This window comes from Miscanthus floridulus, chromosome 3, assembly GCF_019320115.1.
Source record: "Miscanthus floridulus cultivar M001 chromosome 3, ASM1932011v1, whole genome shotgun sequence".
In the NCBI taxonomy this organism is placed as follows: domain Eukaryota; kingdom Viridiplantae; phylum Streptophyta; class Magnoliopsida; order Poales; family Poaceae; genus Miscanthus; species Miscanthus floridulus.
Window position 1 is genome coordinate 81,089,067 of NC_089582.1, and position 15,376 is coordinate 81,104,442.

The window sequence follows — 15,376 nt, forward strand, 5'->3', positions numbered from 1 at the left end:
TGCATGCCATCAAGTTATTAATATGTCAGAAGATGAAATGAAGCCTACCTATTCTTCATGGAAGGAGTCAATATTAATGTTTCGTACTTACCGAGAGGTACTACTCCTTGGTGAGTGTCCTGGTCCTGGCATCGGCCTTCCTCACCACCTGACCAAGGACGTCGGCGCTGTAGTTGATGATGCACTGGAGCCGCGTCTCGTGGTATAGGTCCGAGAGTCGAGACCTACAGACCTTGTCCTGCACTCGCGCCGCCCGATCCTCAAACCCTTCGTCGCACCTAAAGAAATCCTGCATACAGACATCATGTATTGTTTCATTATTTCAAGAATGACCAATGAATGCGTAGTATTGACCAATTTAGTGCGATAAAGACTCACCCAGAACTCGCCCTAGATCCACGCCGCAACGGTGCCGAACTCGCTGTCCTCGACGGCGTAGAAGTGGTCCCACGTCCAGGGCGGCGAAATCACCGAGGCGTAGGTGACCATGCTAGGGTAGTGCTGCCGAATCAGAAGGTCCAGGGTGCCATTGATGTGCCAGCCCGTTCCGGACACAACTTCCCAGTTGCTGCAAGAGTCATTAAGAAGAATTGTTAGTCTCTAGTTCGATTTTTCAACATGTCATATGAAATAGTAGTGAAATAATACTTACTTGTCGCCGCTAGGTCGAATCACCGAGCGCCGGTGAAGTGGGATCGGCCGCGCCAGGAGCTGCGAGGGCCCGCGCAAGTAGACTCCCGACGAGGTAGAGCCAGAGGCAGTGCAAGGGGAACCCCCTGCTGTCGCTATCGCCGCCTCCCTGTGGTCCGATGAGTCAGAGGAAGTGCCACCCCTCCTATGTGCAGGCCCACCACCTGGTCGTCCTAGCCCACCGACGGGGTGGCAGTCGACTGCACCCTCATCCTCGGACGGCCGTGGGGGTGGCCGCTCCTCGTCCTCCTCGTCGGTGGCTCCAGCAAGGGGTCCTCCTTAGCGTGGGGTGGTGAGCGCTCCCTCATGTAGAGGGAGTTGACCCCCCGACAAGCCTGCCTTCCGCCCGGCATTTTGTCGAGTGCCTGCAATTTCAAAGAGTAAACCAATTAGCACAGTTAAATTACAAGTACTTATAAAGAGATGCAAAATGAACGAAACATAATTGCAATAATAATAATAATAATATAGTATTACATGAATTAGAAATATTCTTCATGATCGGCAGCGGCTGGATCATAGGTGTCGTCATCACTATCAATATTGTCGAGTAAATCGGGCTCATCTCCATCGTTGTCATCATTGTCATCGCCTAACTGTAATCGCTCAAGCATTTGTAAGTCCTTAGCATTTTGCACCTCTTCTCTGTCGTCCTCATCTCCATCGTCCTGATCAATGTCATTGTCTACTTCCATGCCCATCAGCAAAAACATGTCTATGTCAAACCTCCCTTCTAGCCCCTCTAGTTGATAGAACTCCTGTGTGTTTGGGTTAAAGTTGTAATCCTCATCGTTTGGGACAGACAGTTTACCGTGCGGCGATACCAACTGCACAAGGTACCAACCAATAAGATTGGGGTCTTTTTGGCATGCCCATGGGAGATAATAAACTTGTGTGGCCTGTTGAGCCACAATATAGACATCCTCTCCTTGATAGACAGAATCCTGTCGAATTTTGACTTGTCCAATCTCAGGGGCTGTTCTCGTGACATTAGGATCGAACCAATGGCATTTGAATATGACTTGATTAGGAGCTTTGCGACACTCAAAATTGAGCTCGTATATTTCTTCTACTATGCCGTAGTAGTCGCGCTCATTGGTGCCGGGCATACGAACTCCAGTATTCGTGGTTTTCCGATTGGGCCGACTCTGCTCGTAGTTTCTTGTGTGAAAGCGATAGCCATTCACATCATAAATGGTGAATGACTTGACCTTATAGGCGAAGCCTTTGGCGAGCCCTTTCAACTCAGCATCCATTTCCGCATCCTTGCGGGCCTGCAAGGTGAGGCCGGATAGATCGTTACATTACTCGCTCGTAGGAGCAAAGTGGGATGTCAAAGATTGAACGAGGTAAATTGGACAGTACCTTCATATCGAACCAGGATATGAAATTGGTCACACCATCTTTGAGAAGACTATCTTCTTCTTGAGGGGAAGGAGCCCTATTCCCTCTCCAGTATTTATTCAGAAATTCCCTGAAAAAACAAGAGATAAGGGGGTTCGATAGATGGAGGATAGTGACAAGGGCGTATGTAACAAGCTCATTGAGAACTTACTGCACATAAGGCTTCACTTCGTCAAGGTTCAACAACACATACAACATGATAGTGCGCCTCTCATCATGCTGCAAGGTCTTGGTGCCCGATGCGCTTGCCTTTCCGAGTTGCCCTTTGAAAAGGCTGAGGTTCGATGAACTCTCGTCCGTGTTGTAACGAGGGGGACGATTGTGCATGCTGGGAAGGCCATCCTTATAGTATGCTATTGTGAAGTTTGACACCTCCTCTAGAATGAATGCCTCTACCACAGAAGCCTCAATTTTGGCTTTATTTCTACACTTTTTCTGAAGAATCTTTAGACATCTCTCAATTATATAGCACCAACGGGCCTGCATGGGCCCCCCATTCGTGCCTTGTATGGTAGGTGCAAAATCAGATGCTGCATCGCCAGGAAGAAGTCGGGTGGGAAGATCTTCTCCAACTTGCAAAGCAACACAGGTGCCACTTTCTCTAAGTCATCAATCACGTCCCAAGATAACTCCTTGGCACAAAGCTGGCGGAAGAAATAGCTCAACTCTGCCAGCACGCGCCACACAAGCTCAGGGACGTATCCCCGGGTCATCGCAGGAAGGAGCCGCTCAATCCATATGTGGTAGTCATGACTCTTCATCCCTAAGACTCGCATAGTGGACAAGTTCACTCCCCTACTCGAATTTGCTGCATGCCCATCAGGGAACATTAACGTCCAAATCCACTGCAGTACTTCCTTCCTTTGGTCCTTTTTCAAGACAAAATCAACCGGAGTCCTTCTCCATTTCTTGCCGGGCACGGGATGCTTCATCACTTACTTTGGCCTATCGCACATCGTTGCTAGGTCCAGTCTAGCCTTAACGTTGTCCTTTGACATATTAGGAATGTCCATGAGTGTTGCAAAAAGTGCCTCGGCAATATTCTTTTCTGTGTGCATTACATCAATGTTGTGTGGAAGAAGGTCATTGAAATAGGGGAGCCTAGTCAAGCCCGATTTATGAGTCCACTGGTGTTCCTCACCATATCCAATAAAACCACCTTTCTCTTTATCATCTTTGAGAGCCTCTATCTCAGCACGGACCTCGGCACCAGTCATCATCTGAGGTGCAGGGTCGGTGACTTGAACCCCTTTCCTGAAGTTCTTGACGTCTCGTCTGAATGGATGGTCAAGAGGGAGGAATTGACGATGTTGGTCAAACGAAGAAAACTTGCCACCCCTCTTCAGCCAAGTGAACCTCACAGCTGTCTTGCATATTGGGCATGGGAACTTCCCATGAACACACCACGCGCAGAATATGCCATACGCCAGGAAGTCATGCAGGGAGTAGTGGTACCACACATGCATTATGAAGTTCTTTGTAGCTTGGTCATATGTCAGTACCCCCTTTTCCCAAGCAAGGATCAATTCATCAATGAGAGGCTCCATGAACAAACTCATCTTGTTCCTTGGGTGTCCAGGAATTATCAGTGACAAGAATATGTTCTTGGGTTGAAACATGACGCTGGGGGCGGAGATTGAGGGGGATCACGAACATGGGCCAACAAGTGTATGGGGCCACCAGCAATCCATAGGGGTTGAACCCACCTGTTGCTAGCGCTACACATACATTCCGAGCCTCCTCAGCTTTACCATGATGTATGCCATCGAAATGGGTCCATGCATCGCCATCCGATGGGTGTACCATCTTGTCAGCATTGTATCTTTTGCCATGTTTGTGCCATGTCAACTGTTTCGTGGACTCCTCTGTCATGTACAGCCGTTGGATCCTCGGTATGATAGGAAGGTACTGTAGGACCTTCGCAGGGATACCAAGCTATTCCTTCTTGCCATCACTAGTGTCGACCTCTAGATAGATACCTAGAGGATTTGCACTTTGGACAGTGCGTTGCTTTCTCGTGATCTTTCCTAAATAGGACGCAACCATTCGGACAAGCATGGATGTGCTCATACGGCATCTTAAGGGCACGAAGAAGTTTATGTGACTCGTACAAGTTCTTCGGCAGAATGTGACCCTCTAGAAGCAAGGATCCAACAACTGCCAACATACCATCGAAGTTGTCTCGACTCATGCTACACTGCGACTTGAACGCCATTAGGCGTCCAATGGCATCCAATTGCGAAACCATTGTCTTTTCATGAAGGAGCTTCTGTGCCGAAGACAGCATATCGTAGTACGCCTTTGCGGATTCCTCTGGCTTGTCCTCTAATCCTTCACCGAACTGTGCCTCCTAAAAGTCATCCATCCAGTCTGCTACCCTGGCATCTCCATCAAAAGCCTCGAGGCGTGGTCTCACCACCTCCTCTCTAATACGATCAGCTTCACCATGGTGGATCCAGTAGGTATAGTTTGGCGTGAATCCATACTTGCAAAGATCTTCCCCCACATTCTTCTTATTCTTTCTTACACGGTTGTCACATTTGCTGCAGGGACACGGCATCTGACTCGACCCTCTAGCAGCCTCACCAAATGAATGCTCCAAGAAAGCATTAGTCTTAGTCATCCATTCTGGGGTCATACTTGCGTGGCCCATGTACATCCAATCATGGTTCTCCATCCTCTGGCATATACATATGTAAGCGAGTAATATAACCAGCAATTGCATCTGCACGGCGTTCCTACCATCTAATAGGTGAGGATAGGTCCTAATCCCAACCGCGGATGCATATATGAGGTCAGTTTCAATGCTTCGCTCCTATCCAAGATAGAATTTTGGCAGCACCTCCCCGCTATTCTCTCGATACACGTCCTATAAGGGAGAGTGTGTATCCGAATAACAACAGGGAGGTGATGCCGAAAGTCTGTCTCGGACCAGAGCGAACCATGAAAACTAACCTCATCTACGCATCCGCGGGCTATCCAAAATACGTGGACAATCCGAAAGAGATACGGTCGCAGATATGCAAAGATCTGCATACCTCCGACTGTATCTCTTCGAATGGGAGATGCCTAACTGGGCTACGTGACCATATAAAACATGCATGCAAAGGAGGAGGGGGTTATACCTAGGGTGCCGGTGGAGTCAGGCTAGCGGGGCAGTGGCATGTCGATGCAGTGGCAAGGCGATGCGGTGCAGGCAGACCAGCAGCGCCGACGAAGATGATTAGGGTCGCCGAGTCCCGCCCACGGGTCATTCTCCTACATAAAAAGGCAATAGGTTAGAATCCATTGAAAATTTCGGCAGCACCTCCCCTGCACGGGGAGGTTTCCAAAACCTATAAGAAACATAGGCGCGATGGCCAATAACCACATATATACCAAACATAGGCACGAAGGCCAACAAACATATATATACCAAGACGAGCCATGTACTTTAGTTCTCTTTCCATGCAGATGAAAGTATCGAAGTATTACAACAAGTACTACTACCACTACAACTACTACTAACACTAACACTACTACTACTAACACTACTACTATCACTACTTACTACTAACAATACTACTAACTACTACTACTTACTAACTACTACTAATACTACTAAGTACTACTACTAACTACTACAGGTGTAGGGCATACCTTCGTGACGAGAATGGCAACAACGAGGGTCGGCAACAACGGCAGGGACGACCGCAGCAGCGTGAGGGTCGACGGGCCTAGGCCGGCACCTTTCTTCTCCTCTCCTTCTCCTTCTCCTTCTCCTTCTCCTTCTCCTCCTCTCTTCTCCCCTCCTCCTCTCTTCTCCCCTGCCTCCTCCTCCTCTCTTCTGCAGTGGCCGCCGGCGGGGGCAGTGGCCGCCGACGGGGGAGGTGGCCGCCGAGGGGGGTGCGCAGGCGGGGGAGGTGACCGCCAAGGGGGCCGGCGTGGGCGGTGGAGGCCAGGTGGGTAGTGGAGGTCGGGCGGGGGTGGTGGCCGTGGCACGCCTCCTCCTCCTCTCTTCTGCAGTGGCCGTCGGCGGGGGCGGTGGCCGCCGGCGGGGGAGGTGGCCGCCGATGGGGGCGCGCAGGCGGGGGAGGTGGCCGCCGAGGGGGCCGGCGCGGGCGGTGGAGGCTGAGCGGGGGCGGTGGCCGCCGGCGGGGCGCGCCGCGATGGCGCTGGGGCCCGCGCGGGGAGGCGGCCCGGGGGCGCCGACCGGCGAGGGGCCGCCGCACGGGGAGTCCGCACAGGCGGCCACGCGAGGACCCGGCGCGGGGAGGCGGACAGGGATGGGCCGCGCGGGCCGCCACACGAGGCGTCGGCGCGGGGAGGCGCGGTGGCCGGGGCGGAGGCACGGGCTAGCGATGTGCGGCGGCGGCGGCTGAGGGAGAGAGGTGAGAGGGAGAGAGAAATGAGAGAAAGAGAGAGAGAGCGTCGACCGGGCGCGGATGAAGGGAAGGGCGGCTTTGCCGAGTGCCAGATCGGCGACACTCGGCAAAGTCAATTTTCTTCGCCGAGTGTCGTGATCTGGCACTCGGCGAAGTTTTAAAAAATTCAGCAGCTCTTTGCCGAGTGCCAACCCTAGGCACTCGGCAAAATAATTTTTTTTTTGGTTTTTTGCCACCAATTTTTTTGAAGCTTTAGTACACTACCACAAACAACATGTTTAAATTTGAGACATTTTCATTGCCTTTTGGCATATTTCTATAGTTTATTTTGTTTTGTTGAATTTTTCTGAAAAATGTAAGTTTGAACTGCAGGTGCATTGAATAATGTATTACATTCGTTCAAAAAATATTATCTTCGTTTCTTAGTATAAATTTAGGCTAAATCCAGGAATTGTCTCGAAATTTCGATCAACGTGCTCACGGGGCAGCGCCGCCAACTTGCGTGGGAGTGGTTTTTTAATTGTATAAAATGCGAACGAATTCCGAAAATCATGAAACTTGTCAAGTTGTCGCCGTATCGTATGCGTATGCCGTGGAAAAATTTTGAAAAAGTTTCGAGCACGTTGTCATGTACGATGCTCATAAACCAAGACATAACATTTTTTTTGAACGAATGTAATCCATTATTCGATGCACCTGCAGTTCAAACTTACATTTTCTGAAAAAATTCAACAAAACAAAATAAACTATAGAAATATGCCAAAAGGCAATGAAAATGTCCCAAATTTAAACATGTTGTTTGTGGTAGTGTACTAAAGCTTCAAAAAAAATTGGTGGCAAAAAACTAAAAAAAAATATTTTGCCGAATGCCAAATGGGGGGCACTCGGCAAAGAGGACGCCGTTGAATGCCATTAGGCCCCTACCAATCTTTGCCGAGTGCAGGTCTTTGTCGAGTGCCAGGCACTCGGCAAAGGCCTCTTTGCCGAGTGCCATATTTTACCGAGTACGGCGCTCGACAAAGCAGGTCTTTGCCGAGTACCTGAAATTTGGCACTCGACAAAGATTTTTGCACTTGGCAAATCACGTATTTCCCGTAGTGGATGTTTTTTATGCATCAAAGTTCATTAGAAACATCATTATTAACCGAATGCCACCAAATTTTTAGATGCGCTGCAGGCCACCAAATCGGCTGGACCGGGCCTGGCGCCAGCATCCTTATATATAGTTTATTATATTACTAACCTAATGCCCTTCTAAGTGTGAGATGGCTAATAACTTGGTGTGTTTTGGTTTGCATCCTCCCTCCACTTAGGTATACTTCGGTTACGCCCAACGCTACTACGAACGCACCTGCCATCTTCCTAAAATTGTTCACCACCTTTTGGCATGTGTACCGCATTTGCTATTATCCTGACAAGGTGACTAATACTCCTATGCTTAGATGTTGTAACTTCTAAGTTAATGTCTTGTTCTGCGCTCTTATATATAATATTGTCGAGGTTAATACGTAGTGACTATCAGAATTGAGAGGCAGTTTTGGTGACTGATTGGAGAGTGCCAAACTCACAAGGAGAGGTTTCTCAATGGAGGTCATCTTGACTGCGATTCTGGGTGAAGTTGCCACAAGATCTTTTTCATTCTTGATTGACAAATACATGCAGAAGAATCAATAGAAAGTGTGGATGAGATGCTCCAGAGTCTGCAACTGCTGCTACTTCGTGTCTGCATCATCCTGGAGGAGGCGGACGGGCGAAGTATCACAAGCCAAGCCATGCTGCAGCAACTGAACATGCTGAGGAAGGAGATGCACAGGGACTACTACGTCCTGGACAGTTTCAGAGGAAACCAAGCCAGAGAAGACGAGGCCAAAGGTCACAACAACATGAGCCACTATTTTACCCTCTCCAAATTCAGTCCTGCCAAGCGCCTTTTTCTCTCTGCTACTAGTGTTGCTGGTACCGGTGGTACATGCACACCATGCGTGAGCGTGAAAGAAGTTCAGCAAGTGTCCAAAAACTTGGGTACCATCAGCTTCCATATGAGTGAGTTTCTCTCATTTTTTAAGAACTATCATCCGCGGTATTGCCAACCTTACTTTATGCATCTGATGATCGGCCTGAGCTTGTTTGGCCGTCAAATGGAAATGGAGAGGGTCATGAATTTTCTGATGCAGACAGAGCCTTCTACGGGAGAAAGTACAGGAGTTCTACCAATTACTGGTCCAGCAGGTGTTGGGAAGAGCACTCTTGTTGCACATGTGTACAATAGCGAGAAAGTGCGTGAACATTTTTCTAGAATAGTGCTAGTCACTCACGGAGATCTAAAAAATAGACGGTTGGCAGCTTTGAAGAATGGAGGTCTGATAATCCACCAAAACAATCCGTCGCCCAATGGCAATGGGAGATTGCTAGTTATCATTGAATTATTAGAGGATGTTGCTGAAGAGGATAATTGGAACAGATGGTATGCTGCTTCTGCTGCCTGCCTTGAATCTGGAAGCAAAATCATTATCACCAGTAGATCAAGCAAAATACAAAAATTTGGTACTACACAAGCCCTTGTATTAAATGTTCTACCAATAGACGCATGCTGGTATTTCTTCAAGGTGCTTACATTTGGGAGTGCAAATCCGGAAGACCAACCCAAGTTGGAATTAGTTGCGCTAGAGATAGCGAGGAAGATGAATGGATCGTTCACAGCCACACACGTCATCTCTAGCTTGCTAAGAAGGAATTTTACTGCTCGATATTGGCTCCGAATACTCGCATAAGTCAACAAATATCCCAACAATTATCTTATGCAAGAGCAAAAACCTCAGTATTATCTGAGAACAATATCAGATAAAACCACTTATTTTGTGTTCTATGGTGTTTACCAGACAAACTTTCAACATGGCCATGTTGACCCTAAAATAAAATTGCTGGATGTTCTATCTGGACGCACTAGTACAAAAATGATTTTTAACAACGGTTTTTTTAGGGGCGGATCCAGTACCAACCGTCCCTAGAGTGGGTGAGCTCGGGTCCCATGATTCTAGCCCCCCTACAAATCTAATAGTAGGGGCGGCTGGTGATACGAGCCGCCCCTACAAATGAGGTAGATTTATAGGGGTGGCTCACTTACCAGCCACCCCTACTATTCGATTTGTAGGGATAGCTCAATCACCAGCCGCCCTACAAATGCATGATGTATAAATAGTTGTAGCCCCCTTCTTTCTCCTCGGGTCACTCGCTCCAACCCGTAAAAAAAGGTAGAGAGGCCTTGGGCACCTCTCAAAAATTGCTCTACTAAGGGGGAATATTTTGATCTCAAATCCTTTGGTAGAGAGGTCGTAGAAGGTAAAAAAATGCTATTCTACACTTTTTTCAAGTTTTAATGGTTGGTTAGTGAGTAATTAGAGTTTTTCTTTTCTCTCTCTTCTATGGTGCTTGACCTACTTATGAAGCAAATTAGACCCAAGTTTTGAATGTACTAGGGTAAATTAGGTAGGGGAACAAGATCATACCCTTATTTGGTCCATGTTTCTTAATTTTAGTGAACAATTAGTTAGTTTTATGGATGTTTCATATGCATGTAGATCTAGATCTAGGGTTTGATTTTTTTATTAATTTTGTTTTTGTAAATTTATGTTTTGATGAAATTGGACTAGGGTTTGCATGAAAGATATTGGGTAAAATATAATTTTTGCTAATTGTTGTCTTTGAAATTGTTTATTATAATCAACAAATATGTATTTTAATTATTTATGGATAAATGGGCATTAATTAATTTTTCCTCTAGCATGGTTTGTTTGTATGCTTCATGTAATTATATTTGATTTATATTCATATATATTTGAAGTATATACAATTATTCTCAAGTAATTATTAATTTGATTCATTATATATATATATGAATAAGTAGTCCTTTAATGTTAGTTTTGTTGTTGTTGTAAAAGATGGAGTACAAGAACTCTTGGATGTATGGTTCGTTAAGGTTCAAGGCAGGTTTCCGTGAAGAAGTGGATAAATTTATTGAAGCTGTAGAGAAGCATGCAACGACGTTGACAGAGAATAAGGATATAATTATTTGTCTCTGTAAAGATTGCAAGAACCGTATGGCATCGACAGATATGAGTATCATCAGATCATATTTAATTATGCGAGGATTTATTGAGGACTACATAGTGTGGATTCATCATGGTGAAACGGTTATTGTTAACGACAAGGATGAGGAGGAATACGATGACGAAACCCTAGAATCCATGTCCCAATATTCAGCAGAGCTTGATGCACGAATGGATCCCGAGTTTGGCAATGAACAAGCTGGTGATGCTGGTGGTTGGGATGGTAACGACGAAGGTGATGCCAATAATGATGGTGGAGCACATGTCGGGGATGAAGATGATTTAGAGGACATGATTCGAGCCCTTGGACCAGAGATTTTACTAAAGAGCCCGAAAGGTCTAGAAAATTTAAAAATGGTAAAAAAACATCGAAGGAGACTGTGTATGGTGTTGAAAAAGGCTGTCCGACACATTGGATATTGCTATGTTTTGTGCTTGAGCTACTCATCCTGAAAGCTAAGTACGGCTGGTCAGACTGTAGTTTCAATGATCTAATGCGTCGTCTGTCATGGGTGCTGCCACAACCAAACTTAGTTCCCGCCAACACATACCAATCGAAGAAGGTGATAAGTCCATTGACAATAAGGGTTGAAAAAATCCATGCATGCCCCAACCACTGTATCCTTTTTCATGGCGAAATGTTCAAGTCACTGGATACATGTCCTCGGTGTGGGGCCAGCGGGTACAAGAACAATGATCTTTACGGTGGGGACGAAGCCTCCACGGGGGAAAAAAGGAATAAGAAGGGTACAAAAAATGTGGTACAAGAATCTCAGCCCCTAGAGGACACTCCATTAGGCAACGATGCAAAGCAGAGAAGAATTCTTGCCTTGGTAATGTGGTACCTGCTAGTAACCGATCGCTTGAGATGTATCTTCCTAAACCATAAAGAAGTCGCACTCATGACATGATGGGATGATGATAAGATTGCACACCTGGCTGATTGTAGTCAGTGGCAAAGGATCGATGAGAAGCACAAAGATTTCAGCAATGACCCAAAGAATGTACAGTTTGGCTTGAGCATCGATGGAATAAATCCCTTCAATGAAAGGATGAGCGACCACAACACTTGGCCAGTGATCTTGACCATGTACAACATCCCAACGTGGTTGTGTCAGAAGAGAAAGTACATTCTCCTCACTATTCTTATTTCTAGCCCTAAACAACCAGGCATTGATATAGACGTGTTCCTCGAGCCTTTGATGCAAGAAATGGAGATGCTATGGAGGCATGGGGAGCCGATGTACGATGCATTCTGAAAGGAGGACTTCATATGTAGAGCAATAATATTTGTTACTACCAATGATTACCCCGCGCTGTTTGCTTTATTTGGGCAGATCAAAGAGAAGACATGATGCTTGGTTTGCTTGGATGGTACTACATGGGTGTTTCTGGATGCATCCAAAAAGATAGTTTACCTAAGGAACTGACGCTTCTTAAAGACAAGTCACAAGTACCACAACAAATTGTTCTTTAGATTTTATGACAACACTCCAGAGATTGAACCCCATCTAGAGAGACGTCATAACGGAGAACACGTGTACAGAATGGTGAAAAACATACGCGTCGTCTATAGAAAGAAGAATCCGGATGGGATGAACAGAGATAGAAGCACACCTCCTGTCGAAGGCGTACCTTTTAAGAAACAATCGATCATCTTTTAGTATCTGCCTTATTGGCCAGACTTGGAGGTCCCCCATGCCATTGATGCTATGCACGTGCAGAAGAATATCTTTGAGAGTCTCATTGCTACCTTGATGGACATAGACAAGTTAAAGGATGGTCTGAAATCACGGAAAGACATGGTGCAGCTAAACATGATGCCATAGCTTCACCCGGTACCTGAGGCTAATGAAAAATACACTCTTCCCGTGGCATGCTTCAACCTAACACCAGAAGAGAAGAGAGCTATATGCACTTTCCTGAGGGGGGGTCAAAATCCCGACTGGGTTTTCAGCGAATGTGAAGAAGCTAGTGTTGATGAAGGACTTGTTAATGAGACACTACAAGGCTCATGATTGTCATGTGATGCTGACAGTGTTTCTACCTATTGCAATCAGGGCTATAAAGCCAGAGTTCTTGAGAATGGCCATCACCCGCATGTGCTACTTCTTTTCGAAGATCTCACAGAAGACAATTGGTAAGTAAGAGCTGAGTAACCTACATAAATTTGTGGTGAAGACACAAAACCAACTAGAGATATGTTTACCTCTTGCTTTTTTTGATATAATGCCACATCTCATGATTCACATGGTTCATTAGATACAAGCGCTGGGCCCTTGCTACTTGCATGAAATGTGGTCCTATGAGCGGTTTATGTCAGTTCTAAGTCGATACGTGCATAATCGAGCATACCCAAAGGGCTCCATGATAGAGGGTTACAGTACCGAAGAAGTCATCGAGTGCTATCAGATGAATCTATTGCAACATCTTATTACTAAAACAGCTGTAACACACAGACACTTGAAACACGCAATTATTACTACTGCAACATGTTCGGACTATTATTGAAACACTTAAAACAAGCACTTAAGACTTTATGAAATAAAGAAATGACCAAAATATAAGTTGGAGATCTTGACGAGTTATACAACTTTGGTATTCATCACTTTTACAGCTGAAATCATTTAATGGTTGAAAATCAGATTTAAAGTTGTTATTTTCTGAAATTCAAAATTTGAGTTGTCCAAAATTAGTGACAAAGATAGATGACAATACTAAAATAATAGAGCATGATTTTAGAAAAAAATTTAGGAAAAAACCATCACATTTGGAGTTAGTACGAGGGAGAAAAACTAGTTACAAGCTTCAGCCATAGATTAAAAAGAGAAATCACACTTATTCATCATTGATCATCGTGAGCAGTTATGATTTTTCTTTTTAATCTCTGGGTAAAATTTGTAACTAGTCTTTCTCCCTCATACTAACTCCAAATGTGATGATTTTTTTCCTAAAATTTTCTAAAATCTTGCCTTATCAAGTTATTGTGTTGATTTGGTCATTCTTTTCGTTTTACAAAGTTTGAACAATTTAAATTTTCAAATTTAAAAAAATGACAAGTTTTAACAAGATTTTGAAACACCAAATGATTTCAGCTGAAAAAGTGATGAATATCAAAGTTGTATAACTCATCAAGATCTAAAACTTTTATTTTGATCATTTCTTCATCTGATAAAATGATAGCAAACAATGTCATAAATCAACATGTCTCTCGTATAGTTTATGAAACTATGAGTGATATGTGGATTTATGAATAATATTTACTAACACTTTGTTAAATGAAGAAATGATCAAAATAAAAGTTATAGATAGTGATGAGTTCAACAACTTTTATGTTCATAACATTTTTAGTTGAAATCATTTAAGGTTTCAAAATCTTGTTTGAAGTTGCCATTTATTGAAATTCAAAATTTCAACTGTTCAAATTTTGTCAAATGAAAAGAATACCAAAATAAAAGTTGTAGATAGTGATGTGTTCAACAACTTCTATGTTCATGACTTTTGCAGTTGAAATCATTTAAGGTTTCAAAATCTTATTTGAAGTTGACACTTATTGAAATTCAAAATTTGAACTGTTCAAATTTGGTCAAATAAAAAAGATGACTACAATATAAATTGTACATCTTGATGAGTTCTACAAATTTTATGTTTTCAAAATTTTCATTTGAGGTCATTTAGTGGGGATGAAATTGTTTTAGTTGTTTTAAATTTTAAATTTTTAATTTTTAAAATATTCTTTTTGTAAAGAAGAAAATATAGAATTATATATTTTCTATATGAAAAAATGTATATATAGATGCATATATATATATAGAATAATCAAAAAAACAAATACATACAGTTATATATAAAGAAAAATGAACATATAGAACAAGTAATAAAAATAAATTAAAAAATATTTGTAGGGGCGGCTCAATCACTTGCCGCCCCTACAAATACTCCCCAGTATAAATATAGGGCGTGCTTGGAGGCCAAAATTTGGCTAAGTCTGGGAGCTCTTCTTCTTGCGGATACCGTCAGGCTGTCGAATATCCCCCCGCCCCGTCGCAGCCACCGTCTCTGTGCCCTAGCGCCGCTTCCTCTCACCTCCGCCGTCCTCCTGTGACCGCCTCCGTCGCCCGCCATGCTTCCTCCCCCAAACGCCGCCTTCCCCAGGCCGGCCGCCACGGCGGCTAGAGTTTGCGCGAGAGCTCACCATCCGCGTGGCTGCTGCCGCCCCGTCCGATTTGGACCTCGACCTCCGTCCTCGTCGGCCCTTGCATGCTCGGCTGTGCGCTCTGGTAGTCGTCCCTGCCACCGGCGGTGCCTCCTCTCCGACCTCGCCGGCCCTTGTGCGCCCGGCCATGTGCTCTGGTAGTCATCCCCGCCAACAGCGACGCCTCCTCTCCGACCTCTCCTCTGGCAGCCGTCCCTCAACCGGCCCGCGCATCACCGCCATCTTCTGCAGGTAAGCCCAACCCCTTCTTTTAGCTTCCGATTTCACGGGTTTTATTACTAGGGTTTAGCATGGCTTGCTTGTGTTGGTTTCCCCCTATGATAATTTTGGAGAAGGCCATCATGAAGATAATACGGCTTTCGTGCATGCACATAATTGAGTGGCCTGAATATTGGATCTGCCTGTTTTATGAATGCTATGAATTCTAGGGTTTCAGTGATGGAAAATTAAGAGTCTCAGGAAGAAATTATTGTTTTGCTTGTTAGGAACTGGTGAGCTTGCAGGCTAGTATCTATTTGTTAAGCTGAAAGGTGGAAAATATAGGATGAATATATGTATATTACATACTTAGCATTCGGATCTCCTTCATTTGTTAT

The 15,376-nt window shown here is 44.8% G+C and overlaps 2 protein-coding genes across 2 annotated transcripts in view; both read left to right on the forward strand.

Moving 5' to 3' along the window:
• Positions 1-5,746: 5,746 nt before the first annotated feature.
• LOC136543936 (uncharacterized) lies at positions 5,747-6,455 on the forward strand. Its single transcript, XM_066536247.1, has 2 exons — positions 5,747-5,814; positions 5,927-6,455. Exons 1-2 carry the CDS (start codon positions 5,747-5,749, stop codon positions 6,453-6,455), a joined length of 597 nt encoding a protein of 198 aa, XP_066392344.1.
• A 1,691-nt stretch (positions 6,456-8,146) lies between these two features.
• The window catches only part of LOC136543937 (uncharacterized), a 31,786-nt gene continuing 24,556 nt past the window's right edge, over positions 8,147-15,376 (forward strand). Inside the window, exon 1 of the mRNA XM_066536248.1 lies at positions 8,147-8,734. Coding sequence (XP_066392345.1) covers positions 8,147-8,734 — 588 coding nt within the window. The remainder of the gene's footprint in view (positions 8,735-15,376) is intronic.

Bases quoted from the DNA above. Each gene is read 5' to 3' on its own strand.
- LOC136543936 (XM_066536247.1), top strand. From the start codon at position 5,747: ATGGCAACAACGAGGGTCGGCAACAACGGCAGGGACGACCGCAGCAGC. The intron at 5,815-5,926 runs GCCGGCACCTTT...TCTCTTCTGCAG, and splicing joins GTGAGGGTCGACGGGCCTAG to TGGCCGCCGGCGGGGGCAGT.